Source organism: Lobosporangium transversale (assembly GCF_002105155.1).
Source record: "Lobosporangium transversale strain NRRL 3116 chromosome Unknown BCR41scaffold_3, whole genome shotgun sequence".
Lineage (NCBI taxonomy): Eukaryota > Fungi > Mortierellomycota > Mortierellomycetes > Mortierellales > Mortierellaceae > Lobosporangium > Lobosporangium transversale.
Window position 1 is genome coordinate 1,410,633 of NW_019028981.1, and position 26,893 is coordinate 1,437,525.

Below are 26,893 nucleotides of genomic sequence, written 5' to 3' on the forward strand. Positions count from 1 at the left end.
CTAGTCGATACAGCACCCTTATTTCCGTCCGCTTGCGAAATATTGTAGTGCTAAACTCTCACAGGTTTAGCGCAGTCCATGGAACAAGTAGATCTTTTGTGGCCGCGAGCGGACCCATAAGATGTTATCTTCATGGATACTATAATAAACGAGGAATAGATTGTGGTAGTTAATGACACTTTTATTACAGAGATGGGTTAATAATTCAAAATGGGTATCTATTTACACTCGAGTGGCTCATCCAATATATTAAGAGCAATCCCTTGTGCACGATCACTATGGCCATCAGTCCCGGCATAGTTATCGCTATTTCTTCCTTTCTTCCTCTTGGTGATCCATGCAAACAGTCGATTTACAATCCTCTCAGGTAACGCGACCAAAGCTAATGTAATGACTGTAAGAGCGCAACAGATGTAGGCCCAAAGGTCTCCTACTACCTGGTACATAGTCCATACTGGCTCGGGAAGGTCAGTAAAAACGGTTGCACTATAACTTAAACTGTTTAAGATTGGTGCGCTGCCAATCACCAATGGGTTATAGTAACTTGAGGCTATAGCGCCACGTCCGCCACATGAAAGGATGGTGATGCCTTGTTCCATAGCCCTGAATGCTTGAATAGCAGTCCCTAGCCGTATATTACCTTGATAAAGCAAAAAACAAAAAATAAAAAAATAAAAAATAAAAAAAAAAGAGAGAGAGAGAAATAAAGGTCAATCCACTGAAAGTTTGATTCGTCATTACACATCTAAATGTTTAGCACTTCTTGCTCTCTCTCTCTCTTTCTTCCTCTCTACGCCAACTTACCTTTACTAGCGGTCAAGCTGATCAATAAATTGATATTTTGTTGCTTAATACTCTTTGAAAACGTGTGGAAATTTAAATCAAATTCAGTTGCTCCTCCAATCAACCCAGAATTGAGTGAAAGCTCTCTTCCTGTTGCAGGTTGATTACTAGGCCCTGGCAAAATATTGTTCTCGGCCCTAGGCTTCGGATGAGCCTTTTGATACTCAAATCCGACATTGCCGGCCTTGTCAAACATCACAAACATACTCTTGCCCTTAGTGTTGGTTGGAGCATCCACAAAATCCTCATAAGCGATACCGATGTATTTTGCGTATGTCGCAGAGATATTCCTTGCTTGTGTCCACAACTTATCCCGCTCTGTTAAAGTGCTAATGCGCATCATTTTCTCACTCCAAATCACTATATCAGAGTTAACTTTCGCTAAATTAGTTGTTTCGTTGAGTCGATAAGAGTATTCGTCTTCGAAAGAACTGTCAGAACCCCACGGTAGACCCGACAGACAAACAACCCGCGCGCTAGAGTGACTGAAATCGAGGATTCCTTTGACCTGAAAGGATCCATACAACAAGACAATCATCATCATAAACAGGTATATAGACATCGGTGAAAAGGCTCCTGACCGGGCCTCCCCAGCTTGTTTCCGCATGTTGGCTTCAATAGGGTCCACATCATAGACACCGCCTTTTTTGTAATAACGTGTACGCATAAAGTGGGTGAAGCCGCGAGCGAGCATCACTGAGGTCCAGACCTTTTTGTTGAAAGAAGTGAAAAGGAAAGAAAAAAAAAAAGCATGCCAGCAAGGTCGGTATGAAAGCAATTAGACCCTGCGGCTCAAAGCCTTCAACATATATATACATACAAATCACTCACCATGATAAACTCAAGTCCTCCAATACCAGCAACGGCCACCCATCGTACAAAGGGCTGGTTGTCAAGCTGGGAATAAGCAATAGATCCCACAGTCCCTAATGGACTAACAGCATATACCACTGTGAAAAGGGCCACCCACACAGTCGGCAAGACCATAGTTGCCACCAAAGCTCTCACTCCATTTTGAAATGCCTCATCCGGTTTCATAAACCTTTCTTGCCAGCTCAAATGGATCCAAAGGGCTACCAACTGAACAACTGAGAGACTGAACCCCAATAGCATCGATGAACCCAGATCACTGTCTCCATTCTCTCCTATAGGGGTTTGGTAGGCAAGTCCTTTTCCGAGAGCCATACAGAGAAATAGATAAAGATTTGGGATGATTGCAGCTTGCGACCATATAGATGAAGGTAATGTAGATGACGAGGATGGTCCTCCAGGCCCTAACCTCTCTAAATAGCAGAGAGACATGAAAATGGCAAGGAAAGGTGCTGGCACAATATTGTGGAGCCCAGGGCCGAAATAGTCACAGATGCTGACCAAGATAGGAACCAAAACCGCAGTTATGGTTGGGATGGAGAAGAGCGCCTCTTTCCCTTCCTCCTCTGCCATTGCCTTTATGTGTTGGCGATGTGAGAAATGGAAAGATATAAGAAGAGGAGAGAAAGAAAATAAGAAGAGGAAAGGGAAGGAGGAGAGGAGGGAAGTAGAGAATGAGTAGAGGGTGAATATAGTAGTGCGAATGAAGATGGAAATAAAAAAAAATTACATGATTTTTATAATCTTTGCCACCGCTACAGCCCAACCTTTGCTGAGAGCCCATCGGACATTCCGAGGAAGAGTTTTGATTTCAAAAAGATCTTCATTCTCACGATTAAGGTTGCCAGGATTATCCAACAGCCCACGATGAGCAATTTTCTTGGGATCTTTAAAGTTTTAGACAGGCACATGCAGGAAAAAAAAAAGAAAATAAAGGAACCCATTTGAATTTTGTTGAACATTTCTTATTGGAGAAAAAAATAAAATGTATTTACCCTGCTGGTTGAGTTGTTATGAAAGTGGTTCAACCGATGTTTGTAAATATATACCAGTTGATTTGTATATGGAGGTTTGAATTGCCCCGTTTTAATTCTCGAAAACAAGGTAAAGGCAGATGATACATGCCCATGCATAACCGATCGCCTTGTAGTATGATCTCACTAAAAGTCAACAATCGCAAATATCTCTGTGCGTGAGCCACAGCTTGATTCCTGGTATTCATAAAAAGGGCCCTATGTTGGCAATAGGCTTCGTTGTGGCTAGGCCACCATCATTAAGCATTGATCTAATACTCGAAGCGAAGTATTAGTCCCAGGTGGCCTTTGAGGCTTGAAAATAAAAAATAAAAAAGAAAATTTTTTTTTTTTTCACCGAGTGTTATTTTGTAGAAAAATTCATTGTTAGCCTCTCATGGGGATAGTGGTAACTTCAATAACGTTAATCTTCCATCCTACATTTGAACAATGTTCATGTGATATAAGGGTGCAGCAATAATCCCAGAATCAACTCTTGGCACCAGTTTCGCTCAAGCCTAATTTCCCCATAGGGGCCTCTCATCCTAGCAAGGAAAAATTGAATCGCTTAGTGTCAGTGTCATGAAGGGCCTTGATATTGTTGATTCTGACAAAAGCAATTAAACATTCGCAAATAATCTCTGTCTATACTCGCAAGTACATTGGAAGCTTGAATTTGCTTGGTGAAGGAAAAAAAAAAAAAAAAAAAAAAAAAAAAAAAGTTCTTCTGCACCAAGGCTCAATATCTACTGATGATAAATGCTGACTCCCAAACCTATAGTGCCAATATTTATATATTAGTATTTTACCACTTTAGTGTAAACTAGTCGATGCAGCACGCTTAATTCTCCTTTAATTTTGTCCGCCTCCCAATTATTGAACCTTAGTTCTAGTGCTAAACTCCCACAGGTGGGTTTGATGCACTCCATGGAAACAAGAAAGTCTTTTTTGATCGCGAGTAAAACTATGGGAGGCTATCTTTATGAAAACTACAATAAACGAGAAATATATTACGGTATATAGTTAATGGTACTTTTATTACAGGATTGAATTAATAATTCAATATGGGTATCTATTTACACTCGAGTGGCTCATCCAATATATTAAGAGGAACCTCTTGGGCACGATCACTATAGCCATCAGCCTCGACATAGTCATCACTATTTCTTCCTTTCTTCCTCTTGGTGATCCATGCAAACAGTCGATTTACAATCCTCTCAGGCAATACAAGCAAAGCTAATGTAATGACTGTAAGAGCGCAACAGATGTAGGCCCAAAGGTCCCCTACTACCTGGTACATAGTCCAGACTTTGTCATGTACTTCAATGTTAACAGTGTTTGAATTACGAGAGGATGTTTCACTTCCAACTATCATTGGATTATAGTAATTTGAGGCTATGGAGCGAAGTGCGCCGCATGAAAAGATAGTGATGCCTTGCTCCATAGCTCTGAATGCTTGCACAGCAGCCTCTTGACGTACGAAACTAGCTTTATAAGGCAAAAGGAGAGGAAAGAAGGTCAATCCATTGAAAGCTTTAGTTTCGTCATTCCATATCTAAATATTTAGTACACTCGAATTTTGATTATCCGAACGATTTGCCATAGAAAACGTTCGGATAAAAATTAGGTTTTATTGAATTGAGCTGTATTCTAAATTTTACAAAATATATATGTTCAGGTGACCCTGCACTTATATGTTCCCTAAATGCACGGCATTCGTTCGGCCATTCGTTCGGATGTGCAGTTAGGGGACCTATAAGTGCAAGGTCACCTGAACATTTCTATATATTTTGTAAAATTTAGAATACAGCTCAATTCAATAAAACCTAATTTTTATCCGAACGTTTTCTATAGCAAATCGTTCGGATAATCAAAGTTCGAGTGTACTTGTTGCTCTTTCTCTCCCTATTTCTGCCTGCGTCAAACTTACTAGTAGACCTGCTCAAGCTGATCAATAAATTGATATTTTTCTGCTTAATTCCCTTTGAGAATGTCTGGAAATTTAAATCAAATTCAGTTGCTCCTCCAATAACCCCAAGGCTGAAAGAGGATGCTTTTCTTTCTGCTGCGGGCTGATTACTAGGCCCTGGCAAAAAATCGTTATCGATCCTAGGCTTTAGATGAGCTTTTTGGTACTCAAATGCAACATTGCCGTTCCCGCTATACATCACAAATATACTCTTGCCCTTATTATTGCCTGTGCTATTATCAAAATCCTCATAAGCGATACCAACATATGTCTTGTACGTCATAGAGACATTCTTTGCTTGTGCCCATAAGTCGTTCCGCTCTTGTGAAGACGTAATACGTATCGCTTTCTCACTCCAGACCACTACATTAGATCCATCTTTCGCCATCTCAACTGTTCGGTTGAACTGGTAACTTTGAATATCGGAAGGAAATCCATATGGAATTTGTGCTGACATATCACTTGTTGTCGACAGACAAGAAATCCGTCTGGGAGAATAATTCAATCTATACTTCCCATTGGCCTGAATGGATCCATACAACAAGACAATCATCATCATAAACAGGTATATAGGCATCGGTGCAAATACTCCTGACCGGGCCTCTCCAGCTTGTCTCCGCATGTTGGCTTCAATAGGGTCCACATCATAGACACCGCCTTTTTTGTAATAATGTGTGCGCATCAAGTGGGTGAAACCGCGACCAATCATTACTGAAGTCCAGACCTTTTGTTAAAAGAAGTGAAAAGGAAAGAAAAAAAAAAAAGCATGCCAGCAAGGTCGGTATGAAAGCAATTAGACCCTGCGGCTCAAAGCCTTCAACATATATATACATACAAATCACTCACCATGATAAACTCAAGTCCTCCAATACCAGCAACGGCCACCCATCGTACAAAGGGCTGGTTGTCAAGCTGGGAATAAGCAATAGATCCCACAGTCCCTAATGGACTAACAGCATATACCACTGTGAAAAGGGCCACCCACACAGTCGGCAAGACCATAGTTGCCACCAAAGCTCTCACTCCATTTTGAAATGCCTCATCCGGTTTCATAAACCTTTCTTGCCAGCTCAAATGGATCCAAAGGGCTACCAACTGAACAACTGAGAGACTGAACCCCAATAGCATCGATGAACCCAGATCACTGTCTCCATTCTCTCCTATAGGGGTTTGGTAGGCAAGTCCTTTTCCGAGAGCCATACAGAGAAATAGATAGAGATTTCGAAGGATTGCAGCTCGTGACCATATAGATGAAGATAATGTGGATAATGGGGATGGTCCTCCAGGCCCTAACCTCTCTAAATAGCAGAGAGACATGAAAATGGCAAGGAAAGGTGCTGGCACAATATTGTGGAGCCCAGGGCCAAAGTAGTCACAAACGCCGACCAGAATGGGGACCCAGAATCCGACTAAGCTTGGAGAGAAGAGTATTTTTCTCTTTTCTTCTGCCATTGCCTTTATGTGTTGACGATGTGAGAAATGGGATGATATAGGAAGAACTGAGGAAGAAAATAAGAAGAGGAAAGGAAAGGGTTGGAGGAAGGGAAAGAAAGATAGGAGAGAAGGTAGAGGGCGAATAAAGAGCTAACAAAATTGCATAAATGAAGATAAGAATAAAAATCAATTCAGGACATGATATAATCTTTGCCACCGCTACAGCCCAACCTTTGCTGAGAGCCCAACGGACATTCCGAGGAGGAAAATTGATTTTAAAGAATATACAAAAAGATCTTCACTCCCATGATTAAGGCTGGCAGTTTTATATTGTTGGTATCCAATACCTTGGTATCTTTATAGACAAGCACATGCGGACAAAGAAAAGAAAAAAAGAGGAGCCAGTTGAATTTTGTCCGACAGTGTTTGTAAATATCGGGCCTTTTTTTCTTTTCTTTTCTTTTTAGAGCAAAAAAAGTCCATTTTCTGTACATGTACAAAATGCTTTTTTAGGTTAAGGGGGAATGGAAATAAACAAAAAACACAAAGATAACAGCTTGCTTTATTCCGATTACCCACCACAATACTTTAAACAATGGCTTTGATACAAAAAAAAAAAAAAAAGAGTTGATAGATCCAAAGATTTTATTGGCAGTACATGTACTCAGGGATAAAAAAAAAAAAAAAGTAACAAAGCCTTGAAGGTATGATGAATGGCTGATACAATTCATCACAATATAAATACAAAAATAAAAAAAAAAATAAAAATAAATAAACTTGAAAAAGTGGTCATCTTCAGAAACAGTATCTAATGTCTATCGTTAATGTTGATTTTTTTTTTTTTTTTTTTTTTTTTTTTCAATACATATTTTTGAAGAGTTCGTTCAGCGACTCCGACCAGAATGGACCTGAGCAGTAGGTTGGATATACGTTGGAGTCAATGACAATGGAGACATGTTGGACCCATTCATCCCTGCACTCATACCTACCCCAACCATCTTTTGAGGAGGAGCCATAGTGACTGTTGTGGGTATAGTTATAGTCATAGGCATCGAGGCTGTGGAGCCTTTGACGGAGTTCAGACCCAGTCCGACCTGTTTCTGCTGCTGCTTCAGCTGCCTTTGTTGCTGTTGAAGTTGCTGTTGCTGTTGAGCCAGCATCTGCTGCTGCTGAAATCGGATCTGCTGCAGTTGCTCCAACTGTTGCTGCTGTTGATGTTGAAGCGACATATCGTAACTACCTGTGATCGCAGTCGCGCCCAAGCTTGGGCTTGGATTCGGAGACACTTGAAGCATATGCGGTGTTGTTGGAGCATCCAACTGATGTTGCTGTTGGACTGTAAAATAACCGTTGGAGGAAAAGCGCTTAGGTGATGTTCGTTGAGGAGTCATCATTGGCGAATGCTGTCCTGATTGCTGGTGTAGACTACCCTGGCTTCCTGAGAACACTGTGCGCTGGTATGGATGTTGCTGCTGCTGCTGCTGTTGCTGTTGCTGTTGCTGTTGCTGTTGCTGTTGCTGTTGCTGTTGCTGTTGCTGTTGCTGTTGTTGAATTGTGTACTGGCTGCTCGATGAGAGTCGCTTACTTTGTGCATCCGTCATAGCATACAGGCCTGGGCTAGATGGGTGGGCTGACAATGGGCTGCTCATGTTTCCACTATGGAAGAAATGATGGTGTGATCCATTCGAGTCATGCCTAGCATTAGGGTCTCTTGCCAGCATTATGGGTGCACCACCCAAAGGTGATGATGGATGATGATGCTCATCCGCAAACATAGGTGTACGCGTCTTGGGTGAGCTACACTGAGGCTGAGGGGTGCCACCTAATCTCTGATTGGTCTTGAAGTCTCTTCGATGCTGCTGAACCAAGTTTGATAGGATAGGGTCCAATTTTGCATCCTTCGTGAACGCTTCCTTCTTTGCATTGGGTGTTTGGAAGCAAACAGAGGCACTTTCGCGGTCAACCTTAGAAATGAGTGTCTCCGTAACAATGACCGGAGTGCTACTTCTACGTGCCATCGTGGGAAGCGTTGGTGTGAGAGATGGGGATGGAGAGCGTCCTAGCTCAGCGCCCATGAAGCTGTGCCGTTGATGGGTGAGGTGCTGAGGCTGAAGCTGAGGCTGAGAGATGTGAAGCTCACGGTCCATATAGGCACGAAGCTGAGGCGAAGAGGTTGAGAGTGGTGTACCGTGGGTCGAGCGGCGCACTTGTTGAGCCGCAGCCATTGCTTGTGCTTGATGATCAATGTACATAGGCTCGCTCTTTTGAACAGAATACCGGTTGATGCTGCTACTGCTGCTGTTATTGCTGCCATTGCTGTGGGACTGATGCGACGGTTTGGGTGAAGAAGATCGAGAGATAGGCGCGCCTGACATGGCGCCCAAGTTGGAGCTCGATAGACGGTGATGTCTGTTGCCTTCAGTATCCTCGAACCCACTATCTCTTGTCCTTCGCAACAGATGCTCCTCCATTTTGATGTTCTGAGCAGAGGAATTAGATGTTGCAGAAACAGAGCCACTGTGCTTGGTTATGTTGCCGATCTGGTCTGGCGTCGAAAGCGAGCGCTGATGAGAGTACAAACCTCTATGTGTATGACTAGGTGGAGTCAATTCATCAATAGGGGTCAATGAGGTGGTCGAATTTCTGGCCTCTGCTGATTTTTGTCCGAGTGTGGACGATGATGAAGACTTTGAAATTGGGGATGTGATTGAATCGGAGGACTTGCTTCCGCCAAAGAACTTGGATATCCGCTTGCCAAGGGACACTGGAGTAACGAAAAGAAAATATGATTGCAAATAAAAAATAAAAAAATAAAAAAATAAAAAAAAAATAAAAAAAAAAAATAAAAAAAAAATAGGTATGCGTCAATACGTTTATTTATTTGTATGTAAGGAGCAATTCAGCGAAAAGTACTCGAAGAAAAATTTAAAAAAAAAAAAAAAAAAAAAAAAAGCTTACTCTTCTTCTTGTTTGACTTGACTGATTCACAGTTCTCAGAGGATGACAGAGTGTCAGAGTTCTGAGATGACTCGGAGAGGGAGAGTTGGGAAAGAGCTATAGAAGATACCAGCGATAGAGAAGATATATTGACAGGTTAACAATTAAATTCATACTCCTGAAGTCCATGGAAGATCGATTCTTTCTGGTTTTGCATTTGTGCCACACGATTCGATCTAATCGTGTAACGTAGCATAGTACAACAATATTTCTCGTACCTTGTAAAGTGTCGTTGCCAACAGTATTGAGCCCCAATGCTGCACCTGACATGAATTTTGAGCGACGCTTGGCTTCTGCAGCGGGGCCACTCAATGTCTCGTCATCACTATCCTCCTCCGAAGGAGTGTACTGCTTTGACAGCTTGGAGCGATGGGCAGGCAGTCCCCAGCTTTGGAGCCGCACTGGATTGTCTATAAGAAGGGGCGAACGCGTACGTCATTTGTAAGTGGTCAAAGTATAAATAACATTGCTCAGTCAGCAAAAGAATGACGGCTTTCAAATCCCTTTATTCCACTTGTCTCCCCTCTTTTTATTTTTTATTGACCGTATTAATAGATCCGCGCAGAGGCCATGGCGCAAGCATTTGGTTACACATGATCTGACATGCAAGTGCAGATTAAAATAAAAAAAAGGGACGGAATCGACGCATTTACAAAGGAACCCGTTCGTTGAATCCCTTCATTTCCCACCAATACAATTACATGATCAAGAGTCCAATGCATATACGAATACGTCATGGACTGAGCTCGTTTTTTTATAAAGTTTGAATTGCTTCCTTGCTTACCTGATGCATGGTCATAGATTGCAGTATTGGATCCTAAACAGGTAGGGGAAGATGATGGAGATGGCGAGTGCAACGTCTTGGTGGGTGATGGTGGTGGCATGTAGTTTGAATAGATTGTATGGGATTGAGATCGAGGACGTGTGTTGCGGTGTTTGTCCTGGGCTTGATGAGCAACTGAGGGCTCAAGCAGAACGGAAGAAGGACGAGTGACCACGTTTGGTGGAACGGGATAGCGCATTTGTGTTGAAGATTGCTGCTGGTAACCCTGGGAGTGAGAAGGTTGAGGTAGTTGCTGCGAAGCGTTTGTGGAAACGAGATTCATGATGGTAGTACTGTACAGTCGAATGCCGCTGAATCACGTAAAGAGATTTGTAAAGGTTGGGAGGATATCGTCAAAAAAGGCGAGTTACAATGAACAACAAGATGTCGATGAGAATGTTACAGATAGTTCTTTTTAAAAAAAAAAATTGTCAGATAAAATCCTTTAGAACCATTAACACATTCTGGTCAATAAAAGAATGATGAAAATGGAGGTATGAATGGATAGGGAGCTGAATATAAAAAAAATTATGATGAGAAAGGGAGTGGAATGTGTGGATGTGAGAGAGAGGGGTGATGATATTACAGGTAGAGTTGAGGAGAGCTGACTAACGGCAACAGCAATGAAGAAAAAAGAAAAGAAAATAAAAGAAAGAAAGAAAGAAAGAGAAAGAGAGAGATATAGATGGACAGCGATGCACAACGACAACAGCAAACCGGTTTCCAGGAGCCTACACCAAAAGATGGCTATATGCTGGCAGTTAAAATGGCTCTGAATGATGGACAAACGGATAGGCAGCTCTTCGGATCTATGTATTGGAGAGAAAAGAACCAAAACATTATTAATTTGTCGGTATGTAGATGTGATATGTAAAATGCTTAAATAAATTATTAATAGTACAACTGTGATTTCAATTTAATAAAGGAGCGGCTCGAATGAGCTGTTAATGCAATACAAATTATGTGTGTGTTGGGCCAAGCAAGATGCATGGAGAAGTGCATTAGAATAGATCATTGAACATTCAAAGGACTCCTCGATCGGTGGCCGATGGGATCGCTGCCCTTTTCATTCTTTTTTTTTTTTTTTTTTTTTTTTTTTATAAAACACACCACATACATGGTAGAACACACATGTATGGAACCAAGACAGAAAAAGACTAGTGCAGGTACCGGACAGGACGGCCTGGAATATTCACAGGTACAGATTGTCCGTTGATGCATGGGGATATGATAGGTCGCGTGTCTAGACTTCATCTGATCGATCCATGACAGAGCCAATGGAGAGGGAGTCAGGTAGTAAGGCAGTTAACAAGGTCAAAACGAGAGAGCACGTTCACGCGAAACAATGAAGAAAACAAATGAAAGAAGGTAGTAAAGAGTTGAGAAGAGCAGATTAAAGAAGAGGAATGAGAGCTGGGAGCTTTGATACATTCATTCACGTAAACAATGCACGTGTTATGATCGGAAACACAAAGTGTGAAAGCAATGGCTCTAGTCAAGCACGTTGGGTATAGCATCTCATGAACCAATATGTTTCAAAAATAACAGCCCATGGTCTTGCGGCAACTGTAACCGATAAACGATGCAGACTTTCATCATTACTTCTCCCTTTCTGTAACATCCTCTTCCTCCTTTTTTTTTTGATGCCTCTTTCTCCTACTAAAGTTCAGTTCTGAGTTGATTCTCCAAGTCATGTGAGTGGGACAATAATTAACAATAGATAATGTGCATGAGATGAGATCTTCGAGAAGACAGAGGGGGAGGCTAGGGAGGGGACTCCTAGCACCATGGACCATGAAGACGGGTGGTGTTTTGCAATCTAAAAAAATAAGAGCCCGTGCTTTCTACACCACAACGCACAGTGCCATGGTAAAAAAGAAAGGAGGGTCCTGCTATTTTTTTGAACAAGGCCCATTCGTCTCTTCCACTTTTTCTTTTTCTTCTTTCCTTTGCTCGGACCGTTCTGGCCCTTAGATCCCTGGATGTTGTCCCGAAAATAAAGCAAGATAAAAATTGGGGGGATAACGCGCTCTCACAAGCCAGCCAATGAATGCTTGTGCTTCTCTTTTTTGAAACAGGTGCACGCATCGCACCACACATGCACATTCATGACACTGGTCATGACTACAAGATTGAAATGAATGAATCCAACTTTGATGTTTTAAAAAAAAAGTCCGGATGTTGTTACCTTTGAGGTATTAAATATTAGGATAGATAAAAGAAAGAAACATACACAAGTCGTGATGGAATGAAATCTCTGTGGCTCTCAGAAATGGAAGTGAGGGACTAATGTGAAAAAAGAGCACAATAGGATGGAGAAAAAAAAAAAAAAAGCCGATGGTATGAATAAATGAAAGAATGAAAGAGTTGAGAATGAGAGAAAAGAAAAATAAAAAAAAAATAAAAAGAAGAGTGAAGGAAAGAAAGGCGCAATTGAAGGCTTCGTATTTCAAAACTCCACTCCAATGTACTCTTTATATTTTGTTGATGTTAGGCTAATAATGCAGGCTTGATGGCCATGGCATGTGGCTCTTACTCTTCGCCCTTTCTCATTTCCTAATCTTTCTAACACTGGCTTCTATTTTCTTTCCCTATCATGTCTTGATCTTTCTTTTTTTTTTTCAGCTTCTTTTTCTTGCTATTGTCATGAATGTGTTGATCTTGTTGGGGGATCTCAACAGCAGGGATCCTTTTGATTACATCAATGCCTAGTTTTCGTCTCATTGGGGAGGAGTAAAAAGGCATTGACAGCAAGCTGTTTGCCAACAAGAAACAGGCTAGCTGCAGACAAAATTAGTTGATGGAATGGAAATTTAAACAGATTCAATGGTCAACTCAAAGTTATTCTTAGCGGAAAGGAAAAAGAAGACCCACGATGGATAAAAATATCCTCAACTGTCACTGTCCCCCTCCGCCTTTGGTCGTACATGGCATACATTGATTTAATTGGATCAATAAGTTATATATAAAAACTACACTCTCAATAGCCCGTAGGTCGCCCTAGGGCTAATTTTGTTGTCAGTCATCATTCAGGCACAACGAAATCTTGTGAACATGTGGCCCTGCTACTCTCTGTACTAAAAAAAAAATAAAAAAAAACGAACATTCGTCGTGTGAACATTGGAGATATGACATCTATATACATATCCAACTAGATAAAGGGGCAGGAAAGAAAAGAATAAAGCAGAAGCATGGAGAATATATACTTGCTCTTCTCTCTCTCTGTTTGCTCTACATATACTCTACTCTACATGTATTTACTCTGCTCTTCTTGCTTGTCAATCATAGAAGAAGAATAAAAAACATATTTCATAATATAAGAAAAAAACCAATGGCTAAACTGGCTAAACTTTTTGCATATCATCAACAAACATGATGCTCTCTCTCACACGCTCCAAAGAAGTTTAACAAATACTTTCATTCCATGGCGGCACCTTAACCTTAATATTGGTATCCAGTTCATACATGTATCCAATATTCTTTTATATATATATATATATATATATATATATATATATATATATATTTCTATATTTTCTTTTTCTTTTTCTTTTTTCATCATTGATCAATGCTCATTCTTGGCAAAAGGATTTTCTCTCTTTCTCCTTCCTCATCAACCTTATTTGATCGATCCCGAGTAATAAAGCATTTTTAAGGTTTTATCAAGTTGTAACAAATAAACCACCTTCAATCCCTTAATTCTTGTCCTTAATGGTCATTACGACCGAAATCCGATCCTTTATAGATTGACACATCTCGACACATACAAGTCATAACGTGCTGCATAAGTCACATGGGACGCTCCATATATATATATACTAACTGAATCATCCATGTTGAACAGAGCTTTAAAAAGTTGTGAGCAGGCGACAATAGATAGAGTAAAGTATTGCTGACAAAACACTATTTTCATAAAGGTTTCAATACGCGTAATCAATATTTACAGCAACATTTAAAGCACAGCCATACTGGTCACTTTTAACGATGGCACCACGCATTTCTGTTAAGTAATGCACAAGTGCAATATCTATCTATTTTAACAACGACGATGGCACAAACGCGAGATAGTCGGGTAGGAACCAAACAACACGTGCTCAGCCAACCAAATCATTTATTTCTCTTCAATTAAAGAGCCACCTGGCCTACATCGATTTTTATGAACAATAAAATAGTTTTTCTCCTGCAACTGATGTAATACAAGTTTTATTATCATCAACTCTGATCACTTGTTCTCAATTCAGCAAAAAAAAAAAAAAAAAAAAAAAAAAAAATCGCTGGTTTTGTCCGAGTCATGATGAAAAATATATCGTCAAAAAAACTGAGGCTATGGGCCTGTAGCACAACTAGCTGATAGCTTTAAAAGGTCTGTTATGGCTTCTTTTTTTTTTTTTTTTTTTTAATATTAGAGATCATCATAAGATATGGGTTTGAAAGCAATATTAATACTAAAGGTTTTGTAATTTCAAGTTCGTTTACTCAAGATGCAAACTAAATAAACTTGGCCGGGAATTAACTATGCATTGAAGTTTCATATCGTTATTTTCAACCTCTTGCTTCTTACGTACGCTGGCCTTTTTTATCCTACCATTCTATTCAACATTGTGTTTCTCCAGACGCAATAGAAATAACTTTAACAGTTCTTACTAGAAAAAAAAGCCATCAAGGAGTATCCTTGTAGAAGTATGTAGCAAACTGCATTGTGTATGATGCGATCGACACTATGTAGCCTGTGGTCTTGAGGAAAGCAGGTACACTTTGGAACAAAATTTTTTTAGTGCGTGCCACCAATTTTTAGTCGACTCAACACAGCTCTTACACCCATTTTCATTTAATATTGCCCAGACAATTAAGGATTTTACAGCATATTTTAGCACGGTCAAGTTGCCCTTCTATTCATGAAAACAGCCTCCGCCCTGCCACAAAAAATGCATCCATTCATTCTATCATTCTATTCATCTATCCCTTCACTTACACATCACCTTTGCTTCACATTCATTAACGCCAGCTTCATCTGCTTGGGACCTGGCTGGTTCTTCGTGTCTCCATTCATCCCTCTTTTATTCTTCTTCTTCTTCTTCCATCCTATTTTTTTTTTTTAATTCTTTTTCTTCTTTTCACGCAGCTCAGTCAAAAAAACGACAAAGCTCTGCTCATCTTTTTCGTTTATCTGTTCACCTTGGTAATTTTTTATTTTCCTATCCAACATGGATTACTTTCGAGTCCCACGAGCACTGCCAGACGAAACGAGTCCTGATACTCAACCACAAGTAGGCGGATCATGTGAGCTAATGAGCTCCTTCGCCATCATTGTGCAACTGCTCCTTGCTACCATCGCTTTCTCTACTCTCATCTTCAAACGCAGCAAAGAAAGGCCAATGCGTCCTCTCAAAGTCTGGTAAAAGAAAAAAAAAAATTACACTGTTGTTATCGTTACATTATTACCATTATCAATGTTATTATATCCTTTTTTGCAAGTGTCAATGCAACTCAGTATAAAACATAAGGACAAAAGACTGATCCATGGTTTGAATTCTTTATACTGTTTGTGTACCATTTAGGATATACGATGTTAGCAAACAAATTGTCGGCGGCGTTGTTATCCACTCACTCAATCTCTTGGCAGCCACACTCTTTGGACTTTCTTCTGAACAAAAGGATTCCAACCCATGCATCTGGTAAGTTCAAAGACCTATTCTTTTTTTTTTTTTTTTTTTTTTTTTTTTTTTTTTTCCGTCTCTGACCTATTGGATCTTGTCCTTTTACTCTACCCCTTGAAAACAAAAAATTAAAACCCAATTGAAATTGACTCGATAGGTATTTCTTGAACATCTTCTTGGATACAACATTCGGAGTGGGAGTTTTATATCTGTTCCTCAAGGCAGCAGACATGTATTTCATACATGCTAGGATGGATGAATTGAAAACTGGAGATTATGGAAACCCACCACAGTTTGAACGCTGGTGGAAACAGACCCTTGTCTTTTCTACAGGATTGATTGTCATGAAGATCATTGTCGTAATCGTCTTGACCTGGGTAAAGATTTTTTTTTTTTCCTCTTATTTGATTTGATTGAGACAGGAAAAAAAAAAAAAAAAAAGAAAGATGTTTGACCAAGACTTTTTTTTTTCTTGAAAAAATGTAACAATAGCCTTTCCTTTTCACATTCGGCGAGTGGTTTTTGGGCTGGACATTACAGAATGAGAAGCTGCAGATTGTTTTCGTAATGTTGATTATACCCTTGAGCATGAACATCGTTCAGTTCTGGATCATTGACTATATCTTGAAGCAGAAGCCAACCGAAAAATTCCCTATCCGGATAGACGAAGATGAGGAGGACCTCTATGGATTGGTGGGAGGTCTGGAGCGAAACTATGAAGAAGACGAGGATGAGGATGATGGGATGGATAGGACTGGTCTGAATACAGCGAATGATCTTCATTCAAGAGAGGAGCACGATAGAGTAGGTTCACATCACCATCATCAACAACCCTTGATAGACCGGCTAGAACTGGAGACAGAAGAGAACGTAGCGTCCAAACATAGAGATTCTGAGTATGGGCAATTCACTTCAGGGTCAACAAGGAGGCTTTGAAATAATCCAAATCAAAAATATGATCATAATGGACTAACAGACCCATCCAGTGAACAAAAAAAAAAAAAAAAAAAAAAAAAAAAGAGGAAAAAGAGAAAAAGAAAAAAAACTTCATACCATCTTTTAGTTCTTGATAGAGTAGCAAAGAGGAGAGGAAAGAGAAAAAAGATGTTGAAAATGACCTGTACAGTACTTGGCCCACAGTAAAGGCGCACTATAAAAACATTTATTCTTTTTTAAATCTGCAACATGTTATATTATTTGAAACACTTGTGCCTAAAGTAAGAAATCAGTAAAGTCATATGGAAACATCAACTAGCCGTTGAAAAAGTTTTTTTTTCATTTTCATTTTCATTTTTTTACTTCTTTTTCATGATGATCCCCAAGCCATCGAATGCAGGTAGAAGGACCACGGTTGCACGAGGATCATTGACGACATGTTTGTTAAATTTATCAATCTTATCCCCGACAGCTTGCTTGTAGGCTGGATCATTGAATTTTATGGATTGTTGTGAAAGAGTTAATGATGGCTTTGTAGTAGCAGTGGTGTCAACATCAGAAGCAGCAGCAGTGGAACCAGTAGCTTTGTGTCTCTTATCCGCGTCCAGAACTAGGCCATAGTAGAGGGTATTGTCTGCGAGGATGTAACCGTTCTCGGCTAACATGTCGTTATCCATAATGAAATCATAGTACTTGATGTAGCCTCCTTTATCAGCGTCTACAGTTAAGAAAAAAATAAAAACCAGAATTTATAGATGTCAGCTTACAATCCCTTCCAATACTTGAGAAGGCAAGTCCATTCAGATCGGATTCAAGTGTCTATTACCAAGAAATATAGCATCAAACTTGATGTTTTTCTTGGCTAGTTCTTGTAAACTGCTCATGGCAGGGCCTTTCAACAGCTGTATATTGGCAGAATTAGAAGAAGAGTGATAGCCATGCTCCTTGAACAGTTCTTGAGATAGCTCTGCAGCTTTGGAGTCAATCTCACAAGTGTACAGAGTAGAGCCTACAGGCATGCCGTCGGCCATGGCCATGGCACTGTATCCCATGAAACATCCCAGCTCAAGCACATGTTGAGGTCTGGTTATCTTCATAAGGAATTGAAGGAACTGGCCTTGAACCATTGGGACGGCTAAGTGTGAAGCTCTGGGGTAATGCTTTAGAATTCGAGCACGGAGTTGGGTGTATTTGTCGGGTACAGGGCTCGAGTGCTTCTCACTGTAGAGGCAAAGAGGGTTAGTCATTTGAGAACCAACAAGGCAACTGCTGTGGAAGGATCGACCCACGTATTGTTGTTGTTGATGTTGTCCTTGAGCTACTAGGGCTCTTGACGCATATTGAAGGACCAGTGTAGCTCTGTTTAGCTTGGTTGCAAGAGAGGCCATTGTGAATAGATCAGGTTGTTTTGTAACAACACAACAGTGCGTACAAAGGGGAAAGAGCCACTTTATCTTTAATCAATTGGTTCCTGCCAAGCCATCAAGGAAAATAGCTTGTTTACGTGACTTCTGTATTATAAATGTAATTAGACGCTCATTGGTTTTGGTGAAGTTCCACTGTAATCAAGATAAGCATTGTACTATAGTTCTCTAGTACTGCACTGGCATTAACTCCTTTCTTTGAACAGGCAATGCGGGATGAATGTATTGGAAGTATTGTTCCGCGAGTGGCAATCTACACCTCTATCGCCTATCTGGAACTCGTGGATGATAGCGCTTTAGAACTATGTGCTGATGCAAGCATCACGCTACCCCATTTTCGCAGCAATACCGAGGAAAAAAAGCTGTGTGAAAACATCGCAAGCGGCTGACTCCAATTTTCACAGCAATTTGAAAGACTGGGGTGTCCAGAGCAAGCTCGGGATGGGATAAGCAAGCCCGGAAGTTGGGATGAAAGTGCTCATGGTCCTCAATGGAACCAATATCAAGCGGGAGCACGGAAAATCCTCAAGAACTAGTTTTTTGCGATCCTTTTAAGAACTGAAATTGCAATCATCCCTACTGACATTTTTGACAGAGACATACCCCTTGCCATCATTCGACCTAATTTGCCGAACCTCTGGGGAGAAACTCACCGATACTCATCAGCTTGTATATCATCTCACCTTCCTACCTTCCTCCTAAATACTTCTCTGGCGATAACTGACTCTACAGCTCCCGAAAGAAAAGACAGCGGCGAGCTAGAGCAGCTGAATAGCTTAGTGGCTGGTCTCCTAACCATGTTCATCAACGATAAGGCCAAGACTGAGGCTACTATCACTGAGGTTGTGATGCTGGCTCCACCATTCCTTAACACAAGTTGCGGGAAGAAAGGATGTAGCTTTTCACACAATAGACTATACTCGCACCAACTCTTGAAAACAGCTCAATAGTTCTTTATGACAATTCCACATGGCAAATTATTTTCACCATAAACACCCGAAATAGTCGCAATGATGGACACAACTTTTCATACTTGCCAACCAATCCGCATTCTGCCGTTTGGAATGATGAACATATGGTTCTTTTGAGAAATACAGCATCAGTTGACATACTTTTCAAGGACACGCAAATAAAATACGTTGCCTTATCTACTCTCCTGACGGATAGCGGCTCGTTTCAGCCAGGAATGGCCGTATAGCGCATGTGTGGGATGCAATGTCCGTCTAACTCATTTATCTATTAAAGGATCATACTGGCCCAACCCTCAGCATGGCCTATTCCCATGGCGGAAGCTCTTTTGTAACTGCTAGTGAAGACAAATCGGCGCGGTTATATTCACAATCAAGACAATAGCTATATTTACTATGCCATAGAAAAGGTGTTTACCAAGTTGCGTGTTCACTTAACGGATACAGTCGTTCATTGCAAGTGTGGACTTTAGGGATTAATAAAAAGTGGATAATAGAGCAACTGGAGCATGATCACGTCAAGGGTTTTCAATATTCTCCTAGCAGGAATTCATTACTTCGTTCACCTCCGAAAAGGCGCTCCTATGTGACATGGTCACAAGGAAAACTATGAAGACCTTAGAAGGCCATCGCGGCTAAATCATCGACCTGAAATATTCACCTACCGGAGATCAGGTTGTAACCTGCGGAATAGACAACACGCTTAAACTTTAGGATGCTCGGTCAGAGCAACTAACCAATGCCTTGAACAGCCACTCTGAGCGCGTGAATTGCGTGGCATTTTCACTTGACGGTCATCAGATCGCATCCTTCAGTAAGGACAAAACGGTTCGTTTGTGGGACACCCAATCATGACAGCCAAGCCAGTTCATATGGTCAGACGACATCGATCCTCCACGTGAGAATTTCGCCAGACGGGAAGCATATCGCTTCATGCAGCTTTGACGGTGCAGTGTACGTATGGGATGTAGCTACAGGTCAACTAATCTGTACTTTAAAAGGTACAATAAGCTCTGCATCAGACATCAAGTACTCGCCAAAAGATCTACTACTTGCCTGCGTAGGCGGTGGCTCAAGGGCCTGTCTTTGAGAGCTCCAAGCCAGCCCGGTCCTCAACATGTCGGGGTCACAAGTAGGCGAAGGCAATTACCATATTGTCGTAGAGTTTTCGCCATGCGATGTTCAAATCGCAGCTGGCCATAGGGATGGGGCGGTAAGTGTATGGGGCACGTAGACTAAGGAGCCTATCCACACTCTATAAGGCAAGAAAAGCATGCTAGAAGGTGTGATATTTCCTCCAGATGGACAATTGGCCACTTTGTACAACAAATGTGGCACAATCCGCCTGTGGAAACCGCAATCAGGGGATTGCCTAAATACTTTGAAAGGTTTGGTTGGAGACACCTCAAGTTTATATGGTGTTTTCTTCAGCCAGTAAAAGGATTATTTCAGTATCTTGTGGTGTACTTGACGGATGGAACACAGAGACAGAGAGTGCTATCGCGAAATGGTATTTGGACCTGCTAAAACGACAGCGATATTTTCGCCGTATGACCAGTATATCGCCGTTGATTGTAATGATGGATCAGCTCATGTGATGGGTACTGATTTAATGCAAATAGGACATATACTTAAAGGACATACCAGCAATATTCGTTCCATGGCTTATTCGCCTGATGGTCAGTATATTGCTTCAGGCAGTGAAGACATGACAGTGAGACTATGGGATTCTCAGTCAGGTCAGTGCTTGTCTACTATCCCCCACGCTGTGCCGTTACGACCTATGGCATCGGACGGCAAACTTTTTTCTTTTTTTCTTTCTTAGTTCGCGTCGAATTGTTTACTGTTTGTACGACATGGGTCTATTTACCAATGATCGCATAACTCTGGCCTATTATGGCGTTTATATCACGTGTTCTGTAACGTTCATTTCTCTTTCACGCCGACCATTATCTGGACTCTCTCTTAATTTCTCGATTATTCATCTTTAACCCGGGAAGGATCGCAAAATCGGTTGCTTCAAGCGGTGTCAATGCCCTGTCTTTGAATGAGGTAATGCGTGTTAAGGAATATGTACTGCGATAGAGCGCAGCTTATTTTTCAACTATTACAGCCTGCACATTTATCGGAGATTACGTGAAAATATGCAACAGTATATCCCGAGAGTGCCATTAACACGCAGCTCTATTTGCCTTGGCTTCTCCTCCATAGGGAACAAATGTTGGGAGCTCGTCTCCCCACCAAAATCGGCTACGAAGGATGTCAGGTACATTTCCTTGATTCATAAAAATCAAAAGTAATATAGTAACCTCCATATCATTTACCCTTTTTTTTTTTTTTTTTTTTTTTTTTTTTCGAATTAGCAGGACCTTTGCTTTCAAAGATTGACATCGCTAAAAATCAATCTCAATCAGTATCTAATGGTTAGTCAGAGTCTACAGCACTGTGGTACTGATATAATTTATTTCATATGATGCATGTATCATTAATAATTGAGCATATCCACTGTATGAAGCTACTAGTACTAAAGCAATATCAGGACCTGTTCGCTTACCTGGTACGCCTACTCCAATTCGACTAGACCAAATTTCATTAGCTCTGGCAACATAATCCCCTCGCTTCAACGACAACAAGAAACGTAAAATTAATGATCGAACGGAACATGAAACTCCAATCGGTCTTACTCTATCGCAATGTTCACCTGCAGGATCCCCACTGCAATATGTTTCGTTACATACGCCACCACGGCGGCACTTGAGTGTTAAACAGCCCACCACCAACCTTTCCGACTGAAAAATATTTTGCAGATAGATCGTCAGCAGTAGAAAAAGTAAGTGAGATTAAGATGTGGGTCCACACACCACACCCATGGGGTATTTATTCATTTTCTGGTAGAGTGACCTGTACCAGGTAACTACATATCTATCTATAAGATCACATGGGTTCATTCAAAAACCCTCATGATTTATCGCGTCTTTGTACGACACGTTATCGACACTAATTTCTACTGTTAATTTTTTAGTATATTAATTTTGGTTGGGAATTTCCCTAGTATTTTATCATAAGTTTTCTTGGTATTTTTCCTAGTTTTTCTAGCCACGCCATCACTATATTGCATACTATGAAATATGCAACACCGACCTTCTCCCATCAGATTCTATTGATGGATCATTTACTGATTTCGAGGATCAGCATCAGCCGGAAGCCAAAATGTTTGCCTATAATTTTTTGGATGGAGATGGGCGTGCTGATTCGATTGTAGAGGAACATTGGGTACACAATAACATCGATATTAGCAAGGCCCTTCTAGAATTTCGCAGTCGAGTGGTGGAAAATAACTTTGGGCTAAGTCAGCCCATGAAAAGTTGTAAGTGCATCACGTGTGGTTTCTATTTACATGTTTACAGAGAGCTTTTTTTTTTTTACAATTCTTTACTTCTTTGCAAATAGGGCCATAAATTTTATTTTTCTCCTTGAATCAGAACATCAGACAGGCGGTATACAAGGCGAAATTGATGACGATGCATGGGTGGTGCTTTGGCAATCGATAAGTCAACAAGACAGGTCTGTACTCTGCAGTGAAGTTGTAGCTGATATACATGGGTGGGCATGAATTTGTAAGAGCCTTTGAAGAAACACCACCAAAATCGATGATCTTGAAGCAAGTGCTTACTCGCCTTACAACCACTCGTGAGCTATGGTCTGGGGATGAGGAAAACGAGGCATCATTCTTGAAGAATATGCTGGCCCCATGTCTTGATGCATATTTCGGAACTATGCCCAACGTCAATACAAGATGGTAATTATACTTGTAATTGTGCTAATTGAGGAACTGCAATCTCGAAGTTAACACTATTTCTTTAATATAGGAGCATAACTCTGGATGAGACAAGAGGAATGGGGTCTCGTCTCTTAATACCCGACTATACTGTCACAGTATCAATTGGGTCACAAAGTTACTCTTTGTTGCATTTAGAAGGAAAGGCAGTCAAAAATACATGCGCAAAAGAAGAAAAAATACATCTAGCATGTATTTATTGTAAATGCTCACTGATAAATGCTGTTTGAGAAATCAAAAACAAAAAAAGTAGGAACTGGGTAAGAGAAATGAACATTAGATAGATATTAGTAGGAGTTCACTCTCTCCTGAGAGTAACCACATCACAAGTCGTCGATGGTTGCGTGGCAGATAGATCACCGCTGGTCCCTGAGGAAGAAGCTCATGTGCATCGCGCGCTGGGGGGCGAATTTGGCAGATACTTCTCAAGTTGTGAAGATCACAGGGAAACGGTCTCAATGAGCTCTACCGTTCCATGTCTTTCTTGTTTTTTTTTTTTTCTTTATTGGTTTTGCCACTGCGAAGTACACTTCCTTACAAGTCTTTGAAGTGACGGAAAAATACAGACTGTCGGTCAAAGTTTTTTTTTACGAGCATGTTTCTCATCGAAAGACAGTGTCACTGTCAAACAGTTTTTTATATTTTGGTTTATTTATTTCTTTATAAATTGCTATGATGAGGATTGAAAGTCTTAATGGCTAAAGTAGGCTATGGTAATGTGGTAAGAAAAGAAAAAAAGGAAAAGAAAAAGAAAAACAAGTTCAAAGGAATCCATTCAAATGCCACAATTTAGAGTGATAGGCGAATATGCTCCAAAAAAACTCCACCAGTGCCAATCCTCCGCTTTCCATTACCAGCCATAGGAGCCATAAGCACCATTACCTTCTTCCCATTCGCTAACCTGTGGTGGTTTTTTTTATAATCGAATAACAATAGTAAAAGTAAAAAAGAATAAATAAATAAATAATAATAATAGTAATAATAATATAAAAAAAAAAGAAAAAAAAAAAGAAAAAAGAAAAAAAGCGAATGATAGAGTGAGTATGCTTAGTTCGTGTTTGAGTGCTTGGGTTGTGGAAGCGTGTAAACAAAAATATACCAAGACATCCTCCAATCTACGAAACACCAGCAAAAGCGTAAAAAATCTCCTTTTCAAGCACTATTTATATCTCTCCTGGTTCGTGCTCTGAAATATTTCCATGCTCCGGACCATCTTCAGATGAGAGTGTCCATGATGACCCAATGTATTCATCGTTGTTACCCACCTTGGGTTCTTCACCCCAGCCGTCTGTGCGACGAGGAGATGCTGCGGGGCGAGGGGAAGCTGCACGACGAGGAGAGGCTGCGCGACGAGGAGAAGCTCCATGTGATTGAGAGCGCGAGCGAGAGGGACGCTCACGTGAGATGCTACGTCGGCGGGGAGGGGAACGAGATCGAGAGGGGAGACGACGAGGCGATGGTGATCGACGGCTGTTACCAGCACGACGAGGTGAAGGAGAGCGGCGTCGAGGAGGAGTTCTGGAACGGGAGCGTGCACGGCGTACAGGGCTACGGCTGTCCCTGCGGCGACGCACAGGTGATCGAGAGCGCGAGCGTGAACGTGAGTAGCGTCGTGCACTGATTTAGTACACAAATGAGAGTAGATGATTAGGCTTTTTTTTTTTTCTTTTTCCCTGAAATAAATATAAGCTCGCTCCCACATGTTCTATTGTGTTACCTTGGGCGATATCGGTCAGCTGATCGGGAGCGGCGGCGATCTCCACGACCACTTTGTCTAGAGGCAGTAGTAAAGCAAATTAAAAGAATACGAATATAAGTTAATCATTTCGTTCCTGGAGTAGTTTATAGAACTTTCCGTGATGGGTCTATCACTTTGCTTCACTTGAGAGGAGAACAACCAGACGCATAGGGATTGACTATGATAACTATTTACCCTCTCATCTGATTAGGAGCTAATAAAGAGGTTTAAAAAAAGATAGAGTTAATGTTTCTGTCTGAAGTATCCTTCGACTGAACAGCTGATGACTATCATGTCTATACTTACTCTTTCTCCTTCCTTGTGCATATTGAATTTCAAGTTTGCGACCATCAAGAGTAAACGACTCGCCTGATTCGTAGACGCGACGCGCATCCTCCTCATCATAATATCTGACGGTGGAAAAGAAATGATGGAGAGGTGCGAAAGTACGGATTATGGTGAGGAGGGGGAGGATAGATATTAGCAATCAACTTGAGGATCACGCGCACACCTGAATAACTCGCTTGAGAAAGCTTCTCTTGCATCAACACTTCTGACTCGCTTCTTGACGAATATAAGAAAGAAAGGAGATAGAAGAAGAGATCGCTCTTGTAACTGCATATTGTCCCTCCTTATTTTTGAAGAAAAATTCTTGTTGACGTCAAGCTGGGAAAGAACCATCCCCCTTGTTCAAGATTGCGGTTATCAGTTGCCCCAAAGAGCACTGATCACCTAATCGCCAGGGCAGTTTTATGTGGACGAATAGCAGTTACACCCTTGCAAATGCGGATGTCTTTGGCGGCTCGCTTGAACACGGTACATGAATAAATTTTAAGGAAACAGCTTGACGTTTGTTGCTTGCATTATCGGCTTGAAACACTTCCCGTCCCCATGTCCCATATACTGATATTGCCTTGATTCCTTAAACTATTCCCTTTTTTTTTTTTTTTTTTTTTTTTGAATATGCAAAATGACCACAAATATCTTGGCTTGACTTGAGGAGTGAAAAATCTCATGAAAAATCACCACCAAGAAAAAAATAAAGAAATAAGAGTAAACCCATTATGAATGATGGACTGAGAATAACAATGACAAAAAAAGGGAATAAACGAGAACCAAAGAACAAGACAACTGAATGCAAGGAACGGGAATACAGTAAACCAAACAGTGGTTGGAAAACAACAACGCACGGGTGATCTATTTGCACATTTGCAATATAGCAAGTTCCTTTTTTTTTTATCAGTATTGTCGACGCTCATTTGCTTAGTTCTCTTGTCCCCTCCTCTCCTCAACAGGGATTTTTCCTCTTGCCGAGATCGTTTTCCACTCATTAAGTTTCCTATCGTCCCGTTTTTTTTTTTTTTTTTTTTTTTTTTTTCCTAATTGGCCATAAGATATCTCCCCTGTCCTGCCTTCTTATATTCCTTTTGAATGTAAACACTTGTGGGATCCCTCTTAATCACTTGGGTGTACTCGAGGCTTTTTTTCCCTCTCACTCCGCTCTTCTTTCTTTCTTTTTTTCTATGAGTTGATAACCTGTCAAAAATAATTATAACAGCAAAATAGTAGTAAACATACTGAACATATGCAAAACCACGAGGACGACCAGTGTAGTAATCTATCAAAGTCCATCCAGACGACACATGTTATAAAAGAAATGCCAGCATAAAATAAAAGAAAAAAATCTTTTGTTAGTATTTTCACACAGACACCAGCGCATGATTTGTACATTTGCATGAAAGAGCTTGGTGTCCTGTTCTTCCGAGATGTCATCCTGGTATGACGCGTCCATCACTTTGCATTGCCGTAACATTTTTTTTCTTTTTACATCATGTTGACTCACCTTTTGGGATATACACTGAGATTAAGAAAAAGATGATCCAGAAAACAATAAAAAAAAAAAAAAATCCACAATTTAATAACAAATAATATTTTAAATACACAACGCATGAATATCCTTGAGAAAGCATTAAAGAAGAATTATCTCTTTTACCATCAGCAATTCGACCATGAGGTTCAAAGAGAGAAGCCAAATCGCTAGGACTAAATTTTTTTTTTTTTTTTTTTTTTTTTTTTCGTGGTATCACGTTTGAAACGATGAACTGTTAGAATGAGCTTAAACTTGTCATACATGTTAAGCTTGGCTGAATGTCATTTGCTTAGCTTTTTTTTTTTTTTTTTTTTTCTCTTTTCTTCATTATGATTATTACCGAGTGCTATCCTTGAACCCGCTAACATGAAGCGAGACCGAGTTGTCGTTGCGGTCGCGTGGCATTGTCTTTCACACACGAAAAAAATAATCAAACAAAGCGTATTCTTTTTTTATCTTCTTCTTCTGTATATTAAAAAAAAAAAAAAAAAAAAGCTCTCGTCCTGAATACTG

General features: G+C 40.6%; 8 protein-coding genes across 8 annotated transcripts; 2 read left to right on the forward strand and 6 right to left on the reverse strand.

Annotated features, from left to right (window-relative positions):
* Positions 1 to 218: 218 nt before the first annotated feature.
* Positions 219 to 2,286, reverse strand: BCR41DRAFT_409877 (hypothetical protein; the record flags this gene model as incomplete). Its single annotated transcript, XM_022029420.1, has 3 exons — positions 219 to 640; positions 805 to 1,552; positions 1,675 to 2,286. The coding sequence occupies 3 exons, from the start codon at positions 2,284 to 2,286 to the stop codon at positions 219 to 221; spliced, it is 1,782 nt and encodes a 593-aa protein (XP_021885666.1).
* A 1,512-nt stretch (positions 2,287 to 3,798) lies between these two features.
* Positions 3,799 to 6,147, reverse strand: BCR41DRAFT_367500 (hypothetical protein; the record flags this gene model as incomplete). Its single annotated transcript, XM_022026306.1, has 3 exons — positions 3,799 to 4,259; positions 4,657 to 5,419; positions 5,542 to 6,147. The coding sequence occupies 3 exons, from the start codon at positions 6,145 to 6,147 to the stop codon at positions 3,799 to 3,801; spliced, it is 1,830 nt and encodes a 609-aa protein (XP_021885667.1).
* Positions 6,148 to 7,013: 866 nt separating this feature from the next.
* On the reverse strand, positions 7,014 to 10,232 carry BCR41DRAFT_392425 (hypothetical protein; the record flags this gene model as incomplete). The annotated part of the gene is made up of 4 exons (XM_022028452.1): positions 7,014 to 8,893; positions 9,088 to 9,183; positions 9,345 to 9,536; positions 9,911 to 10,232. 4 exons carry the CDS (start codon positions 10,230 to 10,232, stop codon positions 7,014 to 7,016), a joined length of 2,490 nt encoding a protein of 829 aa, XP_021885668.1.
* An 85-nt stretch (positions 10,233 to 10,317) lies between these two features.
* On the reverse strand, positions 10,318 to 11,336 carry BCR41DRAFT_125265 (hypothetical protein). The gene is made up of 2 exons (XM_022019469.1): positions 11,067 to 11,336; positions 10,318 to 10,758 (listed from the first exon to the last, which is right to left on the reverse strand). The coding sequence occupies exons 1-2, from the start codon at positions 11,201 to 11,203 to the stop codon at positions 10,404 to 10,406; spliced, it is 492 nt and encodes a 163-aa protein (XP_021885669.1). The 5' UTR covers positions 11,204 to 11,336; the 3' UTR covers positions 10,318 to 10,403.
* A 3,665-nt stretch (positions 11,337 to 15,001) lies between these two features.
* Positions 15,002 to 16,597, forward strand: BCR41DRAFT_418938 (Vaculolar membrane protein-domain-containing protein). Its single transcript, XM_022029692.1, has 4 exons — positions 15,002 to 15,344; positions 15,508 to 15,624; positions 15,764 to 15,983; positions 16,099 to 16,597. The coding sequence occupies exons 1-4, from the start codon at positions 15,154 to 15,156 to the stop codon at positions 16,540 to 16,542; spliced, it is 972 nt and encodes a 323-aa protein (XP_021885670.1). The 5' UTR covers positions 15,002 to 15,153; the 3' UTR covers positions 16,543 to 16,597.
* A 304-nt stretch (positions 16,598 to 16,901) lies between these two features.
* BCR41DRAFT_299133 (O-methyltransferase) lies at positions 16,902 to 17,669 on the reverse strand (the record flags this gene model as incomplete). Its single annotated transcript, XM_022020509.1, has 2 exons — positions 16,902 to 17,260; positions 17,369 to 17,669. 2 exons carry the CDS (start codon positions 17,667 to 17,669, stop codon positions 16,902 to 16,904), a joined length of 660 nt encoding a protein of 219 aa, XP_021885671.1.
* A 2,382-nt stretch (positions 17,670 to 20,051) lies between these two features.
* BCR41DRAFT_392428 (hypothetical protein) lies at positions 20,052 to 22,737 on the forward strand (the record flags this gene model as incomplete). Its single annotated transcript, XM_022028453.1, has 5 exons — positions 20,052 to 20,147; positions 20,323 to 20,482; positions 20,557 to 20,673; positions 22,089 to 22,301; positions 22,559 to 22,737. 5 exons carry the CDS (start codon positions 20,052 to 20,054, stop codon positions 22,735 to 22,737), a joined length of 765 nt encoding a protein of 254 aa, XP_021885672.1.
* A 682-nt stretch (positions 22,738 to 23,419) lies between these two features.
* On the reverse strand, positions 23,420 to 26,863 carry BCR41DRAFT_346319 (hypothetical protein). Its single transcript, XM_022022856.1, has 9 exons — positions 26,721 to 26,863; positions 26,504 to 26,553; positions 26,354 to 26,368; positions 26,089 to 26,128; positions 24,817 to 24,920; positions 24,706 to 24,724; positions 24,490 to 24,546; positions 24,038 to 24,389; positions 23,420 to 23,673 (listed from the first exon to the last, which is right to left on the reverse strand). The coding sequence occupies exons 1-9, from the start codon at positions 26,783 to 26,785 to the stop codon at positions 23,623 to 23,625; spliced, it is 753 nt and encodes a 250-aa protein (XP_021885673.1). The 5' UTR covers positions 26,786 to 26,863; the 3' UTR covers positions 23,420 to 23,622.
* Positions 26,864 to 26,893: the final 30 nt, after the last annotated feature.